This window comes from Ictalurus furcatus, chromosome 21 (genome assembly GCF_023375685.1).
Source record: "Ictalurus furcatus strain D&B chromosome 21, Billie_1.0, whole genome shotgun sequence".
Lineage (NCBI taxonomy): Eukaryota > Metazoa > Chordata > Actinopteri > Siluriformes > Ictaluridae > Ictalurus > Ictalurus furcatus.
This window is the reverse complement of record NC_071275.1, coordinates 16066502-16094083: the sequence shown is the minus strand read 5'-3', so window position 1 is coordinate 16094083 and position 27582 is coordinate 16066502. Positions and strand designations below refer to the sequence as shown.

The 27582-nt window shown below is 39.6% G+C and overlaps 1 protein-coding gene across 3 annotated transcripts in view; it reads right to left on the bottom strand.

Annotated features, from left to right (window-relative positions):
- Nucleotides 1-7404: 7404 nt before the first annotated feature.
- Nucleotides 7405-27582, bottom strand: part of cdh4 (cadherin 4, type 1, R-cadherin (retinal)) — a 455069-nt gene continuing 434891 nt past the window's right edge. For all 3 annotated transcript variants that reach the window (XM_053652418.1, XM_053652420.1, XM_053652419.1), the window contains 8 exons: nt 25738-25923; nt 24967-25220; nt 15197-15339; nt 13311-13547; nt 12228-12461; nt 11330-11469; nt 10778-10942; nt 7405-7897 (listed from right to left, as the gene is read on the bottom strand). In XM_053652418.1, the coding sequence (XP_053508393.1) occupies nt 7694-7897; nt 10778-10942; nt 11330-11469; nt 12228-12461; nt 13311-13547; nt 15197-15339; nt 24967-25220; nt 25738-25923 (1563 nt within the window). In that variant the 3' untranslated portion in view covers nt 7405-7693. The remainder of the gene's footprint in view (nt 7898-10777; nt 10943-11329; nt 11470-12227; nt 12462-13310; nt 13548-15196; nt 15340-24966; nt 25221-25737; nt 25924-27582) is intronic.

Sequence of the window (27582 nt, the reverse complement as noted above, 5' to 3'; positions counted from 1 at the left end):
CGTGAATTTTCCCCACTTAGTTTGCCCCCAGTACTCCTGGGATGGGCTTTGGTTCCACTGCAGCGCTGACCATGATAAGTGGCTATTAAAGATAAATGAAAGAACCTTTTGTTTATTATTAGAGCTCAAGAACTCCCCCGACTAATATAAATGAGTTTTGAGTGAACTGGTTTTCTGTTCTTTTTCCTTAATACAGGAACTTAACCACAAATACACTATTGGAGTCTGGGGGGGGACTTTTTTTAGGAAGATTCCTTTAGGATAGAATCATTAAACACACGTGATCTACTGTAGTCCATCAGTTCTTCAGGTGGAAAAATATTGAGTTCAACTTGTTTACATTTCACCATATTGGATTGCGCGCAGTCTAAATTCTGCTTAGGGAGCAGCTGATTGCCCGCAATTGCTAATAAACGTAGCTTGTGTCAACTCAGCAGATGCAACTTTTCCAGCCGCGCATTAAGTTCTCGCATTCCACGACTAACGAAACACTTGGGATTAAGTCAAGTCTGTCGCGTGAAAACAAACAAACTCAGCGCGACATTTTAAAAAAAATGTTGACAGCAGCAAGATGATGTCATCAAAAATAGGCTTTCAGCTGATGCACGCCAGAAACAAGATGCGGAGAAATGGAGGGGTCGATGAACTTTCTCCCCTGAGACGTACGTACAACGGACACGATGGTGGATTTGAGCTCAGCTGATTCTCAGTTCCAAATTCGGAAAGCATGATGTTTCGTGTCTTCGTGTAATTCTTCTGAATCTAATATTAATGACTTTTTAGAGTGGCCTGTAATTAGACGACGATTTAATAAAGCTTGCTAAATGCTAAATCATCTGTAGACATTCACGTACAGATTATATTAGAAAGCAAAATGTTTATGCTGCAAGTCACCTTACAGGCGAATCATTCTTAATTAAGCCGGATGCCAATTAGTGTCTTCTGTATTGATTTATGATATATGCAGCTCGAACACTGAATTGTTGACATTCTTTCAGTCTTGTTAAATTATGCAGGATTCTTCATATTAGCGTACAAAGTTTTATATCCATTTCTACCTTATTTTCCTGCTAAGTGGAAAAAGTGCCTAGAATCCATTTGTTATGTGGTTTGTATTCCTGATGGTTAAAGCTTTAAAGTCTGTGGTACATTTAAAAATTTTTTTTTTTTTAATATATACTGAAATATCAGCGCAAATGCAAATAAGGTTTTTTGACGGCCCAAAAATAGCCAACAAAAAGCTCAAGATAGCCTGCGCACCATGCTCAGTCAGCAAAGCTCGGGCCGGTGACAACAAATGCAAGCTGCGTCAGCATACCGACTTTATCAGCACTGAACTGCAAACATTCAATTATGCCCACACGCTCGCACACACACAGTCCGAGTTATTCTCGAATTAGATTGTTCCGCCTGATGGGCGCAGAGATTTGGCCACTAATTTAGGGGGAAATGAAAAGAGCATGGCCCGCACGGCTGAAAAGGCAAACTTTTATTTATAACGTACACACTGCTGGCCTCCGGCCATGCATTAAGCACTTATTTCAAAAGAGCAGGCCATCAGCAAGGCTTTAATGCCTTTTGCACCAATGGATGCTGGGATACTAAGTCTCTTGGAGTGAAATGGATTGTGATCATCACAAATGACCTTTTACGAGTACTATTTGTATAACAGCGTAATTTCCTTTCCAGTTTTGTTCCTTGTTCTAGTGTGAATAAGAAATGACATCATTATTACTGCTTGTCTCTTCTCACACACCTCACCAAACCACTGGCCACAGGTTTTAACCTTCCTGTTTCTCCTCATAAAGCAGGGAATTAAACAAATAAATAATTGGTTGGCTCGAATCAGCGAATATGGGACTACTATGAGAGCTGCTGTCATGAACAATTAATCCAATTGATAAACTTGATTGAGAATTCACTAGGGTTAGGGTTGTATATTTTTAGATTTAGTTTCAGTCTTAGGAATTACACCCGTCCCTTGCTCCCGAAAAAACATATGTCATATTTTTGTCATTTGGTTAAAGTTTGTGTTAGTAATGAATTACCTTTTTTTTTTTTTTTTTTTTTTTTTTTTTTTAAAACAGTAATTTTAGTCAACAAAGCTGGGTTTAGAACATGGAAACCAAGAACATTTCCTCAATATGTTCTGATAATGTTTTAAACCTGGAAATGAATAATTGCCCAAGTTTGAATGATTTCTTTTGCAAAGGAACGGCAGACTGCTTTACAAATTCACATTACAGCCAGTACTGACTTACTAAGCAGTTCTCCTTCTCCATTGTGATTTAGGCTCAAAATAAAAGTGACTATGACTTTGCGTCTCTAACGTGTCAGAATTTCCTGCATAGCTCATTCAAGGGTGTGTTTAATATCGTGTGTTTAACCTAGCATATTTCTTACCCTGAATAACCTTGATAAAAGAAAATTAATTTCAGTTGCTTGAGTGAAATTGTTGCCAGGTAACTTTTACTAGCTAGCTACCGTTATTTTCAACTAAAGACCAAAACTACAAACAGTTTTTCCTAAAAAAAAAAAAAAAAAAGGCTAAAACACTTAATCGTCTTAAACACTTAAACGTCACAATAGATAAAAAATAAAGATTATTCACATTTAGCGATATTGGCTGTTGTATCTGGCGGGGCACATGACAACAGCGGAGTCTTCTCACTTTTCACAGCCCAATGCAATTTATTCCTTTGTTTTATTGCATTTGCAGAGGAAGTGTGGTAAAATGAGGAGTATTCTAAAAACGACTCAATAAACATATTAATCACAATATTGTCTTATTCAGAATAAGGTCAATAATTAGATTACTGCTGTCCATGTAAACGTAGTCACAGACGAAGTTCTCGTATAGTTTTCGTCATTGACCTCATCTTGGTTCTTGTCCACAAAATGAACACTGCTGAATTTGCAAAAATGAAAGTACACCCTTAAGCTCCTTCCTGCATTTACTACAGGGAACCTATTTCCCTCTTCTTTGATTTTTTCCTTATTCTGGTCTGGAGCCCACAGTTCCTCTACAGGGCCTTCATCATGCCTGGCAGGCCTGCTGCTTTAATGATGACGAATGCGCACAGAGAGAAGCGTGCCTTCATGTGCTCGGGTCATGTAGTCCGTCTCTCGGCTCATTTTAATTACTGGGAGGATGAAAGTCATGAAATATTCCACAGTAGTGGGTTAAAGATGTATCAGCAGTGGAACGAGTGGGTGGCTGCATCGTTTCTTTCCCCTCTGTAGGTTTTAAGTATGTATAGCCATAGGAGGTGCCTTATAATGTTTTAATATGAATTGAAGTCAGTGAGCATATGGTGTACATTTTATTTCACGTTGTCTTCGGACAGTGATGGTTCTGTTGCGTGCAAAAGTTGGCAATCCCATGGTATCTGGGCAGAAGAAATTGGTGCAGTTCAAAACATAGGGCAACGCTTTGCTGTAATCCTCCAGACTTGTTTTTATGAGATTTTTTTTTTTTAGTGGAAATGCAATCTAAAAATGATGACTGCCAGATACCCATTGGCTTAAATTTTAATCAGACAAATTACTGGCATTACTGCAGTGAAATAAACCAGAGGACAAAAGTACAAAACACAAACCAGTAGCAAATGTTCTTTTAATTTTATATAAAGTTTCACAGTATATACATTTGTGTATATACTGCAGATTTGAGACCCAGACCTGCACTGGTGCACTGGGATAGGGTCAGCATGGCTGTGGTGTTCATGGTGGTTTTGGCGCAGCATGGCTGCTAGGCTCTTTCTGGAAATATTTTTGGCCACAGGTATTATGCACCCCTTCTGTAGTCATTAATGCAATACTCAGCAATGGCCAGTATCTAAATTGGCATCAAAGCAGTCCCAATTCCTTCTAGCTCCAAATCCAGTGTTATGTGTAGCAGTAACAAAGGGCCATGTTCAGAGAGAAGTTTAGTGTATGTACTGAGGAGGTGTGCGAGTAGGTGGGAGTTTCCCAAACAACGGAGGTGTGTGTCAGTTAGGGCTGGGCGATATTATTTAAAAAAAAAAAAAAAAAACTATAAATGATTGTCGATTACAATTTTTTTTTTTTGTTTTTATGTAATGCATTTGAAAACTTACCCAATTTATTTATAAAGTTTTTTATTTATTAGAATGGACTTTGGAAAAATAGTAGCGACGCCATCTATAGCAAATAGTGCAAACAATGATTCTTAAAAAAAACATTATTTGCACTATTTTATATGCAACTTGGTGAACCCTTCTTTCTCGATAGATTAAACAGGGGCCAGGTCTTTCGTGACATCAAATGGTATTCTTCTCAAATCCAAGTTCCTTCACTGTTTAAGGTGTGATGTCAAAACCACGTGGTTGCGCACAGCATCAGAAATAAACGAAGTAAAACGTCTTGCCTTTAAATGAGTTATACTGTATGTACAAGTATAAGCTTTAGATTAATCAACATACAGACATATTCATTTGTTAAATCTGAAACACTGACCAAACGGTTTGCTCTTTGAGAAAGAAAATGTACATCACTCATCCGAGTTAGCTGCCTAGCGTGTTGCTAACAAAAGACGAACATGGGGGCGTCCAGTTTCCCACTTAAGCTGTTGAACATACAGAGGTCAAAACTGACATAATTCAGACCGGTGAATTTCCACTTAGAATGTAATGCAGCATTATATTTTACATAAACTTGTTCATCTGACTTTTCAAACCTGTACCAGTTCCATATCTCTGAAGTGCTATTTGAACCTTTTGCTATGAGATCAGTGTTGCCTGTTTATCTTGGCCTTTTTAGTTTAGTTTTATTATTATTATTATTTTTTAATCTAAGAGCACAGTGTTTTTGAGTGGCGCAGTTTGTAAGAGGAAGCTATCAGGTTAAGGTTGTTTTTCCTGTGTATTTACTTAAACCTTTTAAATAGCATTTATTAAAAAAATTATTCAGATGAAAAAACAGTCAGTCATTCAGATTAACCAAATTAATTGTGAAAGTCGGCCAGCACTAGGATCAGTTACACAAAATTCTGACTTTGAACTTAATAATACTTGAGGAAATCAACTTAAGTCGAGTGTAACTGTCTGATAGTTTGATGGAACCACAGTAAGACACACTCCAATGAAGTTTTTGGCTGTAAATACACTAAAGAAAATTACAGACTAGCAGTTGAGGTCAATATTAAATCCATAAACATTACAATATTAATGTATTAATCGCATCGTCCTTATAAAGTCAATGCCACTGGAGACACTACTTATCTTATGGAAAAAAACATTTTTGGGATAAATTATGAACTACTTTTTTTGAGTCAAGTGTAAGCAGATAGATGTTTGATCAGATTATCCTTCAAATCATGGGCACTTTGAATTATTAAAAGCAAATTAAAATTTCATGTCCTTGATTTTGTATCTCAAATCTATATCAAGTTGTCTGAACAATTAACTGTTGGTGTACAATATACAAAACATTTTGATTAGTCCTGTGCTGCTACTCTGTATACATGTTCTGCCGCTGTAGTTCATTGTGGAAAAAACAATGTGCTGTTTATAACTAAATGATGAGGGTGAATGCAATATTGCTAAACTGAACCAAATTCGCAGTGATCATGATAACTATTAATGCAACAGTACATTAGATGCTTTTCAGTGCTTGCTTAATTTCCTGATTTATACAAACTTTTTACTTGTTTATATTTAAATAGTTGCTTATGTTCCGTCAAAGGAAAAAAACCCCTCTTTATTTAGTTCACATTTTCTATCGCCAATTTTTTCAGGCTTAAAGGAAAATACTCGTGTTTAAAGTCCGTGGTCTGGATGCTATTGAAAACCATAGCATCCCAAAAACATCTGGTGACCTTGGAGGTGTGAACTATACACAGGTAATTTTAATATTTTAAATATGCCGCTCAGAAAATTGACTTAATCACCTGCACAAGCTGACTCTGAATATGGGTAACTTTCCTTACATAATTATTGATGCATCTCTTGATATTAAGTCGTCAAATCTGAATACGGCTCAAAGAATGTTGTAGTTTTGCTTAATCATGATATATTTAGGCATAAGGACATTATTTTTTCAAGAGGACATTATTTGTAGAGTACAACACTGGGCCACATCATCTCTTTTTTTTTTTTAAATAAAAGACATCTTTATTTTCTAAAGCACAACTCCGGTAATGGTTTAGGTGAATTAGCAAGTAACTCAGAAACACACATTAGAAGCAGGCGTGATTGGAAACACTGCTCATATAGAAAGAACTAAAATTTCAACTAATAAGGTACATATGAAAAACTTTGCAAAAGAGAATGTAGACTGCTAAAACGGCGCACGCAAACACACACGCACACACACACACACACACACAGACAGTCAAAACCACTGGGGCAAAAAAATTTCTCATTTAGTCCTGCAAGGACCTCGAGAGCAGCAAATGTTCGGGTAATACTTCCAAAAATATGTATTTACAACATTTCTTCAAGTCATATCTTTTTTTTTCTTTTTTTCTTTTTTTTTTTAACTATACAGGTTATACTTGTTCTGTATATCGTATGTTCGTTGCCAACTACTTTTCACATTCTGACCACAAGGAACAAGTGCGGCTGATTAGAGACACCGCTCTTGAGAGAAATCATGCATGTACAAGTCTGATCAATTGATAAACCTTGACAAGGGGAATGTTCAAGACGAATAACGCGCTCCTCCCATGATGCAGTCCTTTAAGTGCAGATGCCACTCTGGCTGGCAGTCTCAGACTGACTGCTTGCCTGCTCGGACTGAGACGAATTAGAAAGCAGCGCAAAAACAAGGCAGGCAAGTGTCTAAGCGAAAAGGCATTCTACATAATTTTTTTTTGTCTCTCTTTTTGTTTTTTTTTGTTTTTTCCTTCAGTTTTTCTTTTTGGTTCTTTTGAAAAAAAAAGTTCACAAAATCTGTCACTTCATCACCTTTAGCTGTTGCTTGGTATACTGTCTGGTCTTGTAATTGCGACCACAAATTTAAACTTCTAAACGGGGTCACCAATGTCCCCTATGTCTGATCCCCAAAAATTAGACGTGTCCCTTTTTGTAGTCTTTTTTTTTTTTTTTTAAACACATCTGCTAATAGAGGACATTGTCTTTCATCTCCATGGTCAAGTTTTTTTTTTCCCCGCACCATTAGCAGAGGACAAGCAAACGTGGAGGAGAGGGACCAAGAGAATGAGGGAGTGTACCGCTGCAATGAACATGGGCATAAAACAGCAGCTGACCCTGAGGAGTCTCTGGTACAAAAAACACCACGAAAAGGCACTTGAGCAATGACAGTGCTTATCAAATAAAATTCAAGTTGAGAGAATGGATAAATTCGTCCTGCTCTCTTAAGAGCTGAAACGACACAGACGGAGATAGAGCGCAGACCTTGTTTTCTATTTCAGAGGTCATGAAGTACTTAGTCTCTTGTACCAGGGCTGTCGCAACTCTCCAGACAGCCAAAGCAAAATTCACGATGACGAACTTGCCAGCGCATAGGGGGAAAAAAAGACGGAGAGAAACACACTTGCACAAAGCAGCAATGGTCCCTTTTTTTTAAAAAAAAACTCCCTCCGCATTACAGAGTGTCTTGTGCAGGAATGCTCAGGCTCCTATGGCTCTTCGGTGAAACGAACCGAGATGCTGACTTGCTCCTGCGGGCTCCTCCCCTTGGCCCCTCTCTCATCCCTGGAGCTCCACCCTCAGTCGTCCCCACCGCCGTAGAGGTCGGCCAGTTTTTTAAAGCGCGGCCCCCAGTCGTTGAGGTAGTCATAGTCTTGCTCTTCTGAACTGGAAGAGTCGAGCGAGCTGACCGAGCCAGCTGTCGAGCCACTGCCCTCATAATCAAACACGAGTAGAGAGTCGTATGGTGGAGCCGTCGGGTCATTATCCGCTGCTCGCAGCCCCTGAAGAGGAAAAAAAAAAATACTGGCATGAATAATTCTATAGCCAATAGACACAAATTGAAAGTAGAACTACATATTTGATACGTCTACAACATGGCTTGGCACTAAAATAGGAAATTGTTATTCACACCATGCTTCTTGTATTATCATATAATCCACTTCACTGTGATTGTTTTCTAAATGTGATAAGATCCTCTGGCTGCTGTTTGAGCAGTCTGAGCCGCTGAGTTTCAAGCGTTGTTAGCTAAATCCTCTTACCAAAATATTTATTTAAAGATTAGACATGAACACATTTATCACCAGACAGCACTTGAGAAATTAAAAATTAGCTATTATCTGCTAACGTTGAGTTCTATCTGCTATATTTGAAGATTTAATCTATGGGAAAATTCATTGATATCTGTTGTTGGCCTATATATATATATATATATATATATATATATATATATATATATATATATATATATATATATATATATATATATATATATATATAAACAGATTTTTTTTAAATTAAATTCTCATTTGAAATATACACCCCCATTTACATCAGTTTTTGGCCTTCAGGATTTCTGAGGTTCTGGAAAATGCTACATAAGTCTGTAACACTATATTTGGATAGTCCATCCATCCACCCATCTTCTATACCGCTTATCCTTCCTTCAGGGTCACGGGGAAACCTGGAGCCTATCCCAGGGAGTATCGGGCACAAGGCGGGGTACACCCTGGACAGGGTGCCAATCCATCGCAGGGCAATTTGGATAGTCCACTCTAGAGAAACCTTCTATAGACCATCATGAAGCAGCCTATCAGCTGATTGTCAACAACTGGTATCAAATGTTGTTTATCTATCTCAACATGTCTATCTCAAAATGTATGAATACAGTCCACCTAAACTGAATTAGAATTGGGGTGATCCAAAGCTGAAAACTGGACCAACCAAATAAAGTGAATGCAAAAGAGAGGTTGACAAATTATTAACTAAACATCTGGACCACTGTCCTGATGCACTGCTGTCCATCCACCAATCCATGCCATCAATTTAATTCACCCCATCATATATAATATGATTTGTCCACCCTATACTGCTAAACGTCCATCCTTCTATCCATCTTACCCCATAATTTAATCATTTATCCACACTACACTGTCATCCATCCATCCATCCCAGCATCCATTCATGAGCACACATCTTCAGTGATGTTCTGGGTATTTCAACATCATATACGCTCCTTTAGATGACCCAGCTGAAGCTGATCAGACCTCAAATTGTGCCCAGATGGCAGGTTAGCTACTTTGCCCCATGGTTCTCCACAGAGGTTCTCTCTGACACATCAATGGTGTCGTGTATGGCACTTCTCCTCCTCTGTCCTTCAATGCCCAATGTGCTGGACACTCTGGCCAGAGATCCTTGCCCTCCAGCTGCCTTGTCTGCAAAAGTCCCTCATACTTGGCAAGTTTTCTTTCAAAGGCCTTCTCTACGCAATCTTCCCAGGGGACTGTTAATTCCAGCATGATGACTTGCCTGATCGATACAAAGAGGATATCTGGCCTCAAGTTGGTGATCGCTATATGCCGAGGGGAATTTTAGATGTTTCTCCACGTCAACCAACAGGTACCAGGCCCCTGCGGAGACCAAGATTCCTGCAGATGTACTTGCAGTGGTAACAGGCAGTGCCCCAGCTTGAACAAAGGCAATGGTCTGTTTTAAGGGACAGGACCGCTTGATCGACTCCTGTGCGTGCTTATGGTTTTTACGATGACCTTTATGACTTGGTTGCGCCACCTGTGGTATCTCCCAATCCCTAGTACCTAAGAGGAGCAGCTCAGGATGTAGAAGAACTACATTCTTCTGCTAGTTACTTCCTACCGGTCCACAACTTGATTCCGGCTTTGGCCACCTTCGTGTTGTTGGACTACCTGCAGTGAAACACTTCTCATGCTACCTTGAACTCCTCTTAGAAAGATCTGCAAACAGTTGCAGCTTGTTGTGAAAATAAAGTGTGATGCTGCTCAAGCTCCTAGACAAACCCAGCCACCATATTCGCCTCCTCTTCAGAGTATGCAGCCCAGCCCGCTTGCCATCTCTACTGGAGAGGCAGTGACAGCCTGGAGTCACCATGCTTTGCTTGGTTGTGCACTAGTCTTTCCTGGTCATCACTGTTGAATCAGGTTGTAGATGAGTACAAACATCTGCTGATGCCTCTGGACACATTTTCAGTGATGTTCCTGGAATCATTGTGTGTTCTTTAGACCTCAGCTTGTGGCCAGATGGCAGGTAAGCCCTCATGGTTCTCTTTTGAGCCAGAGCCATCTCGAGGCTCTCTGTGGTCTGCATTGGTGGTTTCGTGGATAGCTGTGGCTAGAGAAGGGGAACGCACTGCAAAGCCTTTGCAGCCGACTTCAGTTGGGTAGCACCTTGCCCTTGAGTCGCCTCGGCTGCAATCGCTAACATAGAGTAGAAAAGGCCTTTGAAAGGAAACTTGCTGTCTTTCCAGGGGACTGCTTGTTCCAGCATGATGACTTACCTGATGGATTCAGACAAACAGAGGATGTCTGGCCTCAAGTATCGTCCATCTTACTCCACAATATAATAATTTAATTATTTATCCACTTGACACTGCCACCCCATCATATAATTTATCCACCCTAGACTGTTAACTAATAATCCATTCATCTACCCACCCACCCATCCATCCATCCATCCTTCCACTGCAACAACATATGTCCATATATCAGTCCTTCTACCACTGTTCTAACAAGGTACTTTTCAAAGAACATTCTAGGATTGTATCTCCATTCTTAATATTATTGGTATTGAGAGAAACCCATGGCCTATCTCAAGGATCTCGAACTACGTCACACCTTAACTGGACCTACATCAGTGATAAACTCTCCAATGTCTTCAGGATGAGGTATGCTGGGCCGTATTGGGTACTGGGACTCCGGGATGACTGGCCTCTCGTCAACTCTCCTCACTCCCCCTGGCTTGCTCATGATGTGCTCAAGAGTCTCTGGCTGCTGCAGCTGGCTCAGGTCATAGTCCTACAACATGGTTAAAGGTTCTGTAAGCAATGATTTTGCATTTCACTTGTTAATATTAGTGGCTCACATCACATTGTTTGGATATTAAAGCAGCAGACCAGAGCGACTCCGCTCCCTTGGCAGAATCAACATGTATTAAAGTGATTTGTACTTCTGTTTGTGTTCGTTGTTAATAAAAAGAAAGCAATTTTCCTGAAATAAAGTCTGGTGTGAACCATCATTTCATGCTATTGTATTATATTCGATACACACTTTATTTTTTTTTTCAGCAAGCACTATTAGAGAGAACGATAGACAGTTTCATCCTCAAGTTCTTTCTATACAAATGTTTATGTAAATACAAATGTCATTGTAATTGTGGTCATGTCGTCTGTGTGTGGGCCTAACCTGATCTTCCTCTCCTCCTCCCTCCTCATCATATTTCAATATGTTGTCCCTAACGTCATCCTCCGGGTCAATGAGAAGAGGTTTGGCCTGGCGCTCCTTCTCTCTGCGCTTCATCCACACCACAAAAAACAGCACCATGCCTGTGGATACACACACATTTAGCATTTTGCAATTGCAAACAAGAAATACCAGAAAATACGCCCCCATCAATCCATCAATTTTCTGTACAGCTTGTGCACAGGGTTGCAGGGGGCCTGGAGTCTATTCCAGGACACTCTGGGCACAAGGTGGGGGACACCCTGGAGGGGGAGCCAACCCAACCCATAACAGGGCACAATCTCTCACACAATCACAAACCCATTCACACACTACGAACAATTGAGAGATGCCAATCAGCCTACAGCGCATCGCTTTGGTCTGGTGGAAGGAACCGAAGTACCAGGATGAAACTCCTGATGCACGGGGAGAACATGCAAACTCACGCACACCGGACAGAGGTGGGACTTGAACCCCTAACCCTGGAGGTGCAAGGCAAATGTGTTAACCACTAAGCCAATAATGAAGTCAATTATCAATTCATTCACCCTACCATATCATCTATCCATCCCTGTACTCCATTAATCTATCCACTGCACACGACTACATGTACTCCACTCATATATACACTCATCTATCCATCCATCCTCTCTCCTGTCAATCAATTCATTCACCCTACCATATCATCTGTCAATGCAATCACTCATCCATCCACCCATCCACCCCACTGTCATTCATCTCTCAATCTGTCCTTATAGTGATTAGCTACCCTTGTTTGTCACTATCCATGTTTCACATTGATTCATTCGCCACGCTGTGTTATTGATCCGTTTATCGTGCATCCACCCAGCCCTCCACTCACTGAGCAGGATAATGATACAGATGAGGATGGCGATGATGGCGCCCGTGCCCAGGCTTGCAGATGCCACTGCTCCAAGTGAAGTACAATCTCCATGCTCATCACAGGGACACACCTTCACCCTGATGATGGAGCGGTTTGTTAAGGGAGGGTTGCCTGAGTCTGAGACCAGGATGGGCACACGATACACACCTGCTTCCAGGTATGGAATTCTCAGCCTGAGCTGAGCGTATTCACCTGAAGAACAGACACACAAACACATTAATGGGGGTCTGGACTGATAATCGATTGGCTTTTCCTTTTAGTAATTTAATAATGAAATGTAATAATGATTTCTCATAGAATGCTTCAGTTTTGGGGTAACCAATTGTATTTGTGGTGTTTAGAATTTGGATTTTACGGAGATATGTTGCTATGCTGTATTAGGTGACATAGATATATTGTAATGTTACTGATATAGATAAAGATGTTACAAAATATCAATTGCAACACATCTATTAAAATATGCTATAGTTTTTCAAATGGACCAAAATCCGAGAAAATCATTCAAGCTGTTTCTCAACAACACGGGTCCTGGTAATGTACTTGATTATCTGGAGCAAGTTTGAGACTGATCTTACATGATTTCAACATCGTTTACAAGATATGTTGACAGTATTTCAAAAGGTGTACAATAGGGGTGTTGCGCAGTAGTACACCTATTCGATCTGTATTTGTATCTGTTCATTCTGAATCATGTGTTTGTATTCAGTTACATCCCTAGTGTATACTCTAGACCGTCATTTAAATTGTTACTGCCGTAACCACAAAGGTATGTCTTTTCTACTTTTATTATGTATCTTTTTACCTGGGAAAGTGAGTGCAATATCCTTTAAAATTCATTTAGGTTATTAATTAGAATGGAAAGTATAGTGTAGTACATTAAATGATTTATAAAGTACACTACATTACCTTTTTCCATTAAAAAATATACATAACATAAAAAATTGTACCACCCCAGTGACAATGCATTTTTATCTGGCACTAATAGCTTTGCATTTTGTTTACTAATAGTACCAAATGTTCTTCTTTGTAAAAGTGGCACACCATTCAGACGTGAGATGGTCCAGTTGCGGCGAACAGAGGGAGGGAACGAGGGTAGCTCGAAGACATATGGACCGGCATTGGGCTCGACATCAGCATCCGAAGCCGTGATGTTGATCCTGGAGCTGGGCCGTGACCTCTCGCACAGCTGGGACTCTCTGGGCACCAGCACTGGTACATTATCATTTACATCTATCAGATAGATCTGCAGAGTGCCTGTTCCTGTCGCAGGAGGAGACCCTGTGAGGAAGAGACAAAGAAAGGGTGATAGCCAGATTTAGAGATTAAAGGTGGACAAGCTTTGGTTTCAAGGTGATAACCTTGCTTTTGGGAGAAGAACATTTGTTAAAAAGGCAGAGGAAAGTGCTATGGCTATCTTGCACATCTCCGGTGTCCTTTAGCAGAACGCATCTGACATCACCTTGCAGACTCAAAAGACTTTGCTATTTCCTTTGATATCACAAAATCTCAGCCCTGTCAGTCATACTGTATTGGGTGCTCAACATACTGGTCAGAACCTGAAAAAAAAAACTTTCAATCATTCACCTTCTGTAACCTGGGAACACCGGGCATGGGGCTGGACTACACCCTGGATGGGTTGCCAATCCATCACAGTCACTATGCGCATATACTTTCATGCCTAGGGGCAAAATAGCATAACTATTTAGCTAAACTGCATTTAGCATATCCATTTATAGTCAGAAGTCAGAGGAATCCCATGTGAACACGGGAGAAAAGGGGACCCTGAAGCTGAAAAGCAGCAACACTACCCTCAAATTAAAACTTGTGGAATAGTAAGTAAAGGTGGCATACAAATATAAAGATGATGGGTGGAGAACAGGAAATATTAAAAATATCAAAGATGCAGACGGAGACCGACAAAATGAAAGGGAAATTGAGGCTTAGGGCTGAGAGGAGTGTGACAGCTGAGGTGTTGATGGAGTGCTTTACACCCTGCATCGCTCTTAAAACCTCCCTATGGTGACAAATATGCAAAATGAAACGATGCATAAATATCTCACACTGCCTTTTTTTTTTTTTTTATCTTTAATGGAGGTGTGCTCTTTCAGACGACGTCTCCACAAAATGACTTTCGTAAAGAAAACAAATGCATCTGTTCCCCATGGCTGAGTCTGATGAGGACAAACAAATGCAGGGCTTTATAGAAGCCTGGTGCACACTCACAAATCTTCTTCCAACATGAGGGAAATAAGATACAGATCGATTCGGAGAAATGGTCTTGTGCAGAAATCAGTCAAATGCTGCCTGCCACCATGCAGTCTTTGGCCGAATTGAGGGGAAGAAATGTTTTAAGTCTCACAGAGTAGAAGGTTGTGTGCAATTCACTCCTATGTCGTGATCTAACAGACTGGTTAACAAAGCTTTCTATTTAGAACGTCTGTAAAGACTTGCGGGGACACACGACAGCCTGTTTGCAGAATCTGGTCAATTTGTTTGTTGGTGCAGTTTCATTTTGTAGCATTCACAGCTAGTAGAGTGAAGATTGTTCTCCCTGGTCAGCAATCTATTCTTTAACTTTACTTTTTCTTTCAGCTTGGAGGAAGGGGACCAATAAAAAGATATGGCAGTCCAAGCTGGTGGCCACAGACAAAATGAACTTGCGGGTACACCATGATTGCATTTTGTCTACGCTTGAGTTTTGTGTAAGCTTCGACCATGGCGGAGTGGAGCAAATAAAGCCAAAAATCCAATCTCGTCAGAAAACGTGTTTGCGATTGTTAAAGGACTTTCAGTTGATTGGTTGTGGAAAGCTTGCTGAAGCCTCACACAGTGAGAAGACAAATTGTTTTCAGCTGTTGAAAAATTGTCCCATCAAGACAATAATGACATACACACATATATCCACAAACATACATACAATGGCTTACCGTTATCTACAGCCAGAAAACTCGCTTCATACACGTTATTTTTCACGTAAGGCGATTCCCGGTCCAGTATGGCTGTCGTCATGATCTGGCCATTTGTCCTGTTGATTCGGAGCCAGTTTCCAGGATCGGACAGCTTAGAGTACCTACAAATGAAACATACGACATGCTCTTATTATTATTCTTCAATTCAATTGTCTGCTACAACAGGGTTCGTACAAGGTTCTTGAAGTGCTTGAATTTGGAGTTTGGAAATTTAAGTACTGCAAAGCCTTGAAAATAGCCTTTTTTTTTTTTTTTTTTTTTAAATCTAGTGGTGCTTAAAAGTTCCTGAGTTATAAAAAAGTAAATAAATACAAAATCTCTTATGTTTATAGTCTCTAGTGTTTATTTTCAATAGAACACAAATACAAGACTTTCATTTAAAATATTACACCTTGCTGCAGCCTCTCCCTCTCCTCTCGCTATTCACTCAGTCATTTTGACAGAGATGGCTCCAGTCCACTTTTTAGACCCCTCTAGCGACCCCCCCCCCCCCCAAAAAAAAGCACCAAGTGACAAATCTAGCTACTTCCCATAGAAGAAAGTGGCCAGTACTGCCCTGCGAGGTCGTGCTGTCCCACTGCAGACACACTTTCCTCTGCAGCTACTCTGTTCATTGAGTGGCAGTGAGGAGCAGCACATTCATTCACATCTAACTTTCTCTCCAAGTGATCATTTTAGGTGTAAATATAGCCGAAATGTTAACACACCCATCATCTTTAAATTATGTGTATGGTGATCTTGTCAGACGATGTCACAATTACAAAAAAAAATAAAAAATTAAATCAGGGTTTTAGCAGTGCAAAGCAGCCGCTTGGAAATGGCTTTTAAGTGACTGCTGGTTAATGTAGTCTTAATGGGCCACATTTCAGTCACTATTTCATACTCGTTCCATTGTCTGACAACAGAAACAGAAAAATATGTCTAACAGTTTTATTGGGAATTTGGCTGTATTCAAATATAACATGAGCACGTAGCGTAGGAAAGACGCAAACAGATGTAAAGAGCTGACACTAGGCAGAATGCAAATGCGATGCAATGACATAATGAATATGCTAATTAGCACATTACATCATCTAGTGACCTTTAGCAACTTTCCATTGAAAGTGCTCCTGTCACTCAGCTGGAGTACAGGGTGTCCCAAAGGTCTCCATACATAAGGGGAAATTAACACTTTTTAGCAAAACGTAACTTTATTTACAAAACATCCTCTACATGGTTGCCATTTCTTTGTAACACGCATGGAGTCGTCGCTCCCACCTTTGGCTCCCAGTTTGGCAACAGTGTCAGTTAGTTAAAATTTTTTTTAAACCAAATGTTAATTTCCCCTATGTATGGAGACTTTTGGGACACCCTGTATTTTATAATTATTATTATTATTATTATTATGTTAATTTAAAAAAGACGAAATAAAGAATATGTTTGAATGACATGTCTTGTATAGTCCCTGAAAACAAACAAATAGTGCTTGAAAAGTCCTTGAACGTTCTGGAATTTCATTATGACGCATGCGTACGAACCCTGATCAAAGTGCTCTAACAAAATACTTCTGTAATATTGCGCACATAAAATACCAGATTTATTCCTAATAAAGCGTGTTTTATTTCAAAGCTATCATAGTAGACACTCAGGGCCAGTAGAGTAACAGCAGTGAACAGCTGAATATAAAGATTCGCAGCAATGCAGAATTATTCACCCTCAATCAAATATCAGTGCCGATACATTATTATTTTACAGGCTACTGAATAAATTATGCACTGGTACTTCTCAGAGACAGCCACAGCTTGCTAGTGGTATAGTGCCCAAGGTCAGACATGTTCACAATTTGTGATGGGTGGTGTTTAATGTCTGACGAATGGAGAAATAATTAGCTTGCTAAAGCATATTTTAGAGCTACTCTTAAAACTTTATTGTAGTTCCGTCTGCCAAAAAAAAAAAAAAAAAATCATGGATTCTACTGGCAATGGAATGATATCAAAATAAAAGTAAATCCTTGAACCAGTCCCTCAAGGAGTTTGTGATCGCAGAAATAAAAGAAAAATCAAGCAAACTCCGTAATATTCTGAGGATCTTGCCTTTTTTCAAAATTACCACAGATTTTCTGCAGGTTTGGGCCAAGACGCGTCATGTGACGTCATCACAACGCGCATTCAGCCTTCAAGCGCTCTTCCATTCACGTATTGACATGAGTACAGCTAAAAGGTCTCATTTACTAACAAACATCACTGCAAAGGCCGTGCAAAACAATTTCATGCAGTTGCAATTTTGCCAATTCAAGTAGTTTTCCACAAAAAACCCCTCTGCAAGTTGCATCACAAATTTTGAAAAAAGCCGAAGCAAAATCGAGCATTTCTGGCCACAAAAAACCCCTCTGTAATCCTGTACGAACCTGTATATCCTGTATATTTAGAGAATTAAATACCACTTGTAACCCAATGGAGAATAAATTCATCAGGTTTCAGTAAAAATGGTCTCATATTTGCAAACTCCTGCAGAAAATAGCTTCAGCCATTCATCTTCAGCAACCATTTTGTGCTGGTTAGGTGTGGATTTGGCGCATATCCTAGGAACACTGACCATAAGGCGGGAATACACCCTGGATGGGATCACAGGGCATCATGCACACACATACACACATACATTCTTACACTGATTCACACCAAGTCCATCCACCAGCATTATTTTGGGAGATACCAGAAAACCTGGAAGAAACCCAGGCAGACAAATTCCTCACAGACAGTAACCTGAGCTCAAGCTTGAACCAGGAACCCTGTGAGGAGGCAACACTACCTGCAAATCAAAAAGTTTTTTTTTTGCACAACTCAATTTTAGTATGTACACATAGGATGAATATTTTATGAGATTTCTAATACGGTAGGTAATTATTTTTTGCATTTCTTTTTCAGATGTGAGAAAGTTCTACATTTTTGGTTTGGAGAAAATCCAGTCACATCCACATGTTTGACTAGGATCAATACCGCAAAGGACACAATTGATAAAGTGACGAGACACACAGGGAGAATGGGGTTGGGTACTTGGGACAGGTTCAGCTCATTACCAAGTGACCTCTCTGCCCTGTTTCCTGACAACCAACACAGCGGGGACCAAGAGGAAGTCAATTAAAAGCAGCTTCACCAACTGTTACCAAACTGCAGCTGACATTGGGGATCATCGCTGGAACGAAAGGTGGGGCATACTATATTATTGGGATACTGCTTTTGTTGGGAATGTACAACAAATGAGTGTATTGCTGAGCAGTCCTTCTCTATGAAATATGAGTTGTTTATTTTGGGTGACAATCAAATGAGAAAAATCTAGTCAGGACTGTGTCTTGGGGTTTGAGTTACAGAAATGGTTATAATTTATTGCACAATATCTGCAAACAAAACAACTAATCATGCTAAGAATGATAAAAAAAACTTTCTTAGGTCTTCTGTATTTTGACTGTTGCTTCTAATGTGAAAGAATGTTACAAATCAGAACATCTGACTAAAGGTAAAATGTTTTACCTTTAATATATGTAAAATATATAATATAATATATATAATATATGTGGTGCGCCATATATATATATATATATATATATATATATAATATATATATATATATAATATATATATATATATATATATATAATGTGTATATATATATATATATATATATATATATATATATATATATATATATATATATATATATATAATGTATATCAGTTTTTGATAGATAGATGGATAGAACTTTTTTGGCTTTTGTGTTTTTCTACTTTTTTAATTACTTTTCATAACTTGTATGATTTTTTTAAAATAACTTTTAAAACTTATAACTATATAACGAACCGTATGGAACATGAATGATCAAAAGTGTTTCTGAACACTAAAACTACTTTGAACAAGAGAACTAGGCTGTAATAACGTGGACTATTTTACATGTCAAACATGTTGCATTCCATTCGTCTTGCATTCTAAAAACATTCGCATAAGAATGATGTAAATCGGGACGAAGGGCACATCTCGTTATCCGTGACATTGTTAAATCTCCGGCTCTCAGCCCCTCACTGAACAGAGCAGATGCAGAGAGAGGTGAGAGTGCAGCGGGAAAGCAAGACCTCGCGCTTGCAGGACAGTACTGGTGACATTTGGAAATTTGCTAAGGTTTGTCCAAAAAGTCGCTAGATTTGTCACTATGCGCTTTTTTTTTTTTTTTGTGCAGAAAAAGTCACTGAAGCGGTCTGAAAAGTCGCTAAGTTGGCTACACTGGTCTGCACTGACAGCTAGATAAAAGGCAGGCTAAGCTCCGCCTCTAGCAGACAAAAAGAAAATACAGAGGGAGAGAGAACGCTGGGTTTTTCCCATTTGTGCACATTCTGTTTGAAAGGCAATAAAATACACAGAGTACCCAAATGATGCCCTGTCTGTGTTTGTTTTTCTTGAAAAAAAATTGTGCCCCCCTTCTGATCTCCACCCCCCTGATTGAGAACCATTCCCTTAAGTTATGTGTCCACATACACTATTAGAAGGACATTACAGATTAAATTTTATACTGACAAAATGGGAGAGTGTTCCAAGAGATCGAACAGAGAACAGATCCCAAACACGATCATTAAAAGTATTTATCATCAGTATCTACAGTCTACAAAAAGAGGTGCTTTTTGGGTTCATGGTTCAAGATTTTTAAACGGGTTCTATACGGAACTTTTTCTGGAAGGGAAACCATCTATTGTTGGGTTATACACGGAGAATTCATCAATGCAAGATAAACAGAAGAAGCATTTTTTGAGACTTTTTTGAAGCGTATTATTATTATTATTTCTATACATGCACTGGAGTACTAATAATCTGCCAATCTTGAAGAAAAACTCTTTAAGAAAGATCCCACATGCCATGCCTCCTAGTGTGAGGTTATTGGTTCAGATCTGGCCTGGTGTTTGCAGTGGCTCATTAAGCAGTCACTGTGATGTCCCAGCATTTGGTTGGAGTGGGAACGTCTCAAGTGAGGTAACACGAGGGCAGTCAAGCCCTGAGGACAGGAGGAGGTGAGGGAGAGGATTTTTGGGCTGTCAGTTAATATCTTAAAATTTGGAATGACTTTTTGCTCTTTTTCCATTCCCCTCTCCATTTTATTTCACTTTGGCCTGTGCTGTGGAAGCCAGGCTCTGTTGTGTAATAACCTGTACAGCGTTGGACAATAGGGCATGACTAAAGGACCAAATATACTTCATGTTCACCACGCGTACGAGTGCACGCAGCTGCTACACGAGATTGTATATCTTCTATACACCTGAAAGTTGAAAAGCAGCATCCACTAGATGGCACGTCAGAGCCAAAACATCTCTGTCGTACTTTAATGTATAGTGATTTCATGCACAGCAACGTTAAACACACTCACAAGCTCGGTTTCTTTTTAAAACTTTCTGCAGTGGGTGTGATTTATCATGAGCTGTGTATGTAGTAATCTAGAAAATCCAGAAGAGTGGTACTCAAAACATGCCTTTTGGTAGGTTTAAGAGGTTTTTAAAATTCAATCACTAACTGTTAGTGTTAGTACTTCAATAACTACAAAACTGACCCCACTATTTACGTATGTCGGTATTGCACCACACCAAAGCGCCATGTTAATTTCTGAGAACGTGCACAAGCGACGTGCCAAATGACCGAAGGATACGCGTGGTGGCCATCTCACGTACGTGTATGCATGGTTGGCAGACATTTTACCTGGTCAACCACATGATCACACCTAGACCATTATTTTTCTATACAAAATTAAACCAGATGCTCATGCCAATACTATTATTCAGAAGAAGTAAGTATAATAATTAAGTTTATTTCTTCCAGATCAAAGTTAACTATTAAAATGCTGTTTTCTCTGATGTCCTTGCGGGGGTAAAAACCCACTTGAATTTCATGGTCACATAATATGCAGTCCCTCCAGGATTTTGCGATCGCAGAAATTAACGCGAAATCAAGGAAACTCCTCAATATTCACAGGAGCTTGCAATTTTTCAAAACTACCGCAGATTTTGACTAAGATGCGTCATGTGACGTCACCACAACGCGCATTCAGCCAAACCCCCTTCGGTTCTCGTGCGTTGAACATGAGTACAGTTAAAAGGTCTCACTTACCAACAAACATCACTGCAAAAGATCGTGCAAAACAATTTCACGTAATTGTAATTTTCAAATAAAAAAAAAAACCCCTCAACAATCAGAAAAAAACTCTGCAATATCCTGTATGGACTGATTTTGGTTACAACATACTTCATACTGCTCCTCAATCAAGACACAAGCAGTGTCCTCTTGTTCACCCTGTTCAAGGTAAGAATCACGTGTAATTGAGACATGCCTCTGATTTTTGGCCTCATGGGCATAACTCATACCTGTCCAAGTAGCGCATACATCTGTGGTTATATCCGAGATCTAAACTCTGCACAATTTCAATAATGCCCTGTTATGTTTGATTACAAATCACAACCTAAAAGTGCAACATGCCTCTCCACAAACACTTGAAATGGAACAAATCACTTTCATTATTTAATAGGTACAAAAACCCTGTGATATAATTTGTAGTCAGTTTGCCCGCCTTTTATGACTTGTCATGGTTTATAAAGCCACTTCCACACATACACATTTACATCAGACTTCAATGGGTTAAGTGTAAACACAAGGCATGGTTAAAAACCCGATGTAAAATGACGTAGTGCTATTCCCCCAAAATTATCCGGTGAACAGAAGCTGATACATTACTGGGAATAAAAGCATTGACATCTCTGGAGATTGAGGAGGAAGAGGACACTGGTACCGTCAAAGATTTTAAAATCCTTGTTTGAATAATCTGTATACTGTAGACTTGTACCTAAGAACTGCTGGTGTAATCATAAAGACTGTCCTTGCTCATTCCAGGACTCAATTCACATTCAGAATCTGCTCATTCAGGACTTATTCAGAATCTGCTCATTCTGAACATCCCTTCAACGCACTTTGCTCTTCTACACATGTATTCTGTAATGATTTATAATTCAGTGTCATACAGAATAGGTCAGGCTCCCCCTTTACAGTCTGGTTCCTCTCAAGGTCTCTTCCTCGTGTTGTTCCTTGCTACTGTTTCCTCTGGATTACTCATTAAGGATCTAAATCTACATCTGGATTTCTATAAAGCTTCTTTGTGACTATATATATATTATATATGATCCACAAATAAAAATTAATTGTTCGTTTTAGTTGAGATTTTTATAGTAAAATCTCACAATGTTATAAAGCTAAAAAAAACTAAACAAAACGCTTTAATCTGATCATGTCCAACCTCGCTGGTAAGATTTGCAACCAGCAGGAGTTAGTGTTACCCCAGTGAAGCATCACTAGGAAGCAAAGCTTAAAGCCAGTGAAAGTACAGTAAAGTTGGAGAAATGGCTGGAAATTGGAGCTGTTCGCCATTCACCAGAGACAAAATACTGTCAGATGGATTGTGTAGTCAGTACATGATGCATCATTTATGAGAGAATCTTTACCACACTCTGAAAACACAGTAGAGAATAACACGAGGGAAAAACACCGGTGTTAATGAAGCTCTAGTGTTTGAAGCAGGAGTTATAACAAATTCACATAAGTGATGTGTCTATATTCAGAGCCAATTTGCAGACTGGTAAAATACCATTTGCACATAAATGACACGAACCCTTAACACTTGCCAACACTTAAGCTATGGCAATAATAACTCATGCTTTAAGAGTGCTAGAGGCTCATGTCTTTCAGCTGAGAGCACACTGAGCTTTGAGTGGAAGGAAGACAGTAACACTGCCCAAGTTATCGCCTTGAGGTAGTTCATTGAGATTAAACATAAAAATTACTTTATAAACAAGCACAATTATATAAAAAGTACATAAGCCATAGACTGATCATTTTTAGCTCACATTTCAGACAATATAACAGAAACTCACTTCATGGTGCAGAATAAATTTACATAAAATTATGTTTATGTACAAAATCTAGTGAAAAGATCACAAATCTGTCTGTTTATTCTCATATAATGGAGTTAGCATGGAGTTCCCGTGTATTGAAAATATAAATGCACCCAGGGCAAGAAATAAAACATTGTACGTCTTTTCTGCAAGTAAACTTCCAATGGAATCTTAACCTCACAAGTTGTTTCACCGAATAAGGTTGTGAAAACTACTAAGATGGAACGGGGAGACAGGAGCACCTTCCTAGGGAGTAAAGTAAAGGTCGTCTAGCATATGTATTCCTCTGGCAGACTTCTCCGGGTGCCACAGTGGCTAGACTTGCATACTGTAGTGCCTGTCTTAAAGGTTAATTAATATACTTAACCAATTTTATGCCCTCATATTCCCATAATATGAAAAGACAGCTAGAAGAATGATGTGCATGTACTTTTAAAGTAACCTAATAAGGGTACAAGGAGATTTGAATATTTATTTTGGGATTAATATTCAGATCTATGTAGCCAAACTGCAGGATATTCAAGGTCAAATTACGTTTAAACAAGTCGTGCATGCGAGGCCTTGTCGTGTCTTGTTTTAATTTCCAGGCTGTGTCGCATTGCTGAATACGTCAGTGAACTTAGAAGGTAGTGCATTTACCAAATGACACTCAGGACAACCTGTAATAGTCCTACAGCAGTGCAACAATGTGGTGAATCACAGAAAAATGTCATAACTTTGCCTTTTATTAGCTGACATAATAGTATATTCGTGTAACCTTGAAGTTATGGTAATTACAATTCCTGACTTGTAAAAACCATTCACGCACTTATCGACCTTTGGTAAACGCTCCAACTGGATAGTGTGTGATGGCATGCTGCAAGCAAGCATTACTAATAAAATAGCAGCAGCTTCCACAGTTAAAGGCAGTTAGAAGCAGGACTGTGTGACAGAATTAGGCCAGTAGGCCTTCAAGAGAAGCTCAAAAGCCACCCCAATGGTCAATAAAAACCTAAAATGCTCAATTCTCCAAATCTGTCCTTGTTAAACTCCAATATTATGCCTACTGTCACCAAATACATATATTGTACTATTTACAAAGTAACACCATGCAGTAACAGACATGTGTAAAGAATAGAACACTTGAGCATGCTGTAATAGGAAAATAATAAAGCACGGGGTGGTGTGATGCGAACCGACGTGAAGTGGTGTTAGTTTTACCACCAGAAAGTTCATTCGTTTCCATTAACAGCACACCACAATACTAATAAAGACATTTATTAAAGTTCTACACGTCATATGTTTTAGCACAGCATAGCAGTTATAAACAGTCGTTCCCTCATCAGCCTTTTTTTTTTCTCTTTTTTGAAGTTAATAAGTAAAGAAATGTAACTCGTCATGTTACAGAGGAACTGCAAAGTGCAAACTCGTCCATGGGGAAAAAAAAAAAAAAAAATAACCTAAAGTTACGGCTTTACCGGCAACTGTCACAAAGTGCCGACCCTGGAGACTCCTTCCATAAATGTGAAACAGACGTTTCCTCCCAGAAAACTTCACCATGACAATTTAAATCTGTTAAAAATATCTGTTAATATGCAGCATCCACCGGAAATGTCCCAGTACCAGTTGTTAGTATAGGAACAATACATTGCATTACTTTAAACCTGTGATTTGTCACCACCTTCTGACCAGTCAGAATTGAGAATTCAACAGTGATGTGGTATCAGAGGATGAAAACTACTAGTCAGAACTATATTAACTACACCGAGCGCTGGAACTAGAGAAAACGCACGCGCCATACCTGACAGTCTGTTGAATAAAGCGGTCTGGATCCTGAGCAGCGAATATGGTGAGCGTGGTATCGGCAGGAACTCCCTCCTCAAAACGGATTACTTTGGGGTTGGAGGGGAAGACGGGAGCCTCGTTCACATCCAGTACCGAGATGGTGACGCCCGCCGTGGACGAGAGAGACGACGGGATGCCACTGGCCAGATGGGCCTGATTAGATACCACCACGGTCAACATGAAGGCGCCATTCCTTTCATAGTCCACTGGCTACACACATACGGAATGAAAACAGGAGCGAGATGAAGGAACGGAGCAACAGCAGGAGACCACATTGAATTTAGGAGCATCAGATTTTCCCAAATGATGTCCCTTAAGGAAGCTAGGACACTGTGTTACTGATAAACATGTAGCTGCCTTAAAATGAAAAGAAGATGCACTCAGTATCTGCACACAAACATTCACAAATTTAAACAAAAATGTTAGGACAAGGGCTGATTTAGTTATCAAGAGTACAACCCCTTCAGTTCCAACCAAAACGCTACGATGCAATAAGGCTACTCCTACAATGTTTGTCTGCTGTATGCTGAGTCTAGAAAATAAAAATGAACATGTTTACAATGATAATAATAGTAAACAGAAACACACACACACACACACACACACACACAGGAAGAAATTGCCCTCTTCCACATACATGAGCTGACAAACGCCCACGATTGGTTAGTTTTAAACTCTTGGCCAAATTACAAGCTACACACATGACTTCTCACACACACACACACACCTTGACTACTGTGACTCTGCCATCATTGGTGAGTTCATCAGTGCGGATGGTGAAGTGACCCATGGAGTCTCCGCCCACTATCCTGTAAACTGCGTTCCAGTTGGGTGTGTGAGGCTGGTCTCTGTCTCGCACGGTCAGGTTGGCCACCACTACACCCACTGCATTCTCCGGCACCTCGCCTAGGAACTAGACAAGAGAGAGAGAGAGAGAGAGAGAGAGAGAGAGAGAGAGCAGTAGTATACAGTCAGAGCTGCTGCTAAACCTGATGGAAGTTCCCACCAACTGACAAAAAGCACAATCATAGTCATAATCATACATATAATGCTAGTGCTCATCAATTCTACAAACAGCTCTAAACCATTAGACGCTTTACTGAAATGATTTCTTCTTATAGATGTGATGTAAATAAATAAATAAACGAATAAGTTGCGGCATTGCTTAATATTCACCAAAGCCCAAGCATTTCAGTGTAGCGCGCCAGAAAAATCTGGCATATTTTCAAAAACCTGTTTGCTCCTCTCTCCATGTTTTTTTTTGCCTTCACATCCTCGCCTTGTACTACCCCACTCTGATACACAACCTGTCACTCACAACCACGTATGAAAGCACACTTCAGCTATAATGAACCTATGAAACACATACACATATATCGACTTCTTACACACGCACTCACATTCACACAGTCCATTATCAGTGTCCACAGCTGCTCGTTAAGCTTCTGTAATCTGGTGCTTGAAGGAATTGCCATGCGTGTCCGCCACATGCTATTCACTGTAATGGCTTCATCATGTGCAGAGACCACATTCAAACTCTCCCTATAACATCGTTAAAACTGACAGATACACACGCACACACACACACACACGTTTGTCTTACTATCCTTATGAGTACTTTCAACTGGCATAATTATTAATGCAGTTTAGTTGCTATGCTACACCTATATCTAACTTAAAAAAAAAAAAAAAAAAAAAGAAAGCAATTCCTCATGGGAACCAGTGAAATGTCTCAAGACTGTGAGATATTACTAGCCTTATGGGGACATTTGGTCCTCACCAAGACATAAAAACTGGACAGCTGAAGACTGTCCAGTTCAGGTGAGCCTGAGCCCACTGTTGCCTCAGATTCCTGTTCTTGGCTGACAGGAGTGGAACCCGTGTTGTGCTCTTACTCTGTTGTACCCCATCCAGCTCCAGGTTTGGCGTGTTGTGAAATGCACATCTGTAAAGAGTGGTTATTTGAGCTACCATAGCCTTCCTGTCAGCTCAAACATGTCTGACCATTCCCCTCTGACCTCTCTTATCAACGAGGCATTTCTACACACAGGACTGCCGCTCACTGGATGTTTTTCGCTTCACTCCAGAAACTGCTGTTAGTGAAAATCCAAGATCAACAATTTCTGACATGCTCAAACCAGCATGCCACGGTCAAAGTCACCGAGATCACATTTTTTCCTCATTCCGATGTTTGATGTGATCATTAGCTGAAACTCTTGAGCTGTATCTGCATGATTTTATGCGCTGCACTGCTGCCACATGACTGGCTGTAGAGGTCTTCTTATTAAGTATACATGCTATAATAATAATAATAATAATAATAATAATAAAAGTAACTATGAAGTGGAACTGTACATGCAGTTATAATGTGTTAATGAGTCTAAATTGGAAATATCTTAAAATTCTAATTATCAGCCAACACGCATCAAGAGGCAGCAGTCAAAACACTTTCATTTCAGATGTAACAATAAAACGATGAAAGAACTTTTTTCAAAATTTGTCAGCAGCAAAGGAAGCAGAGATCAAGAGAACAAAGGCAAAAGAGAGCAAACATTAGAGGCATCTGAGAGAG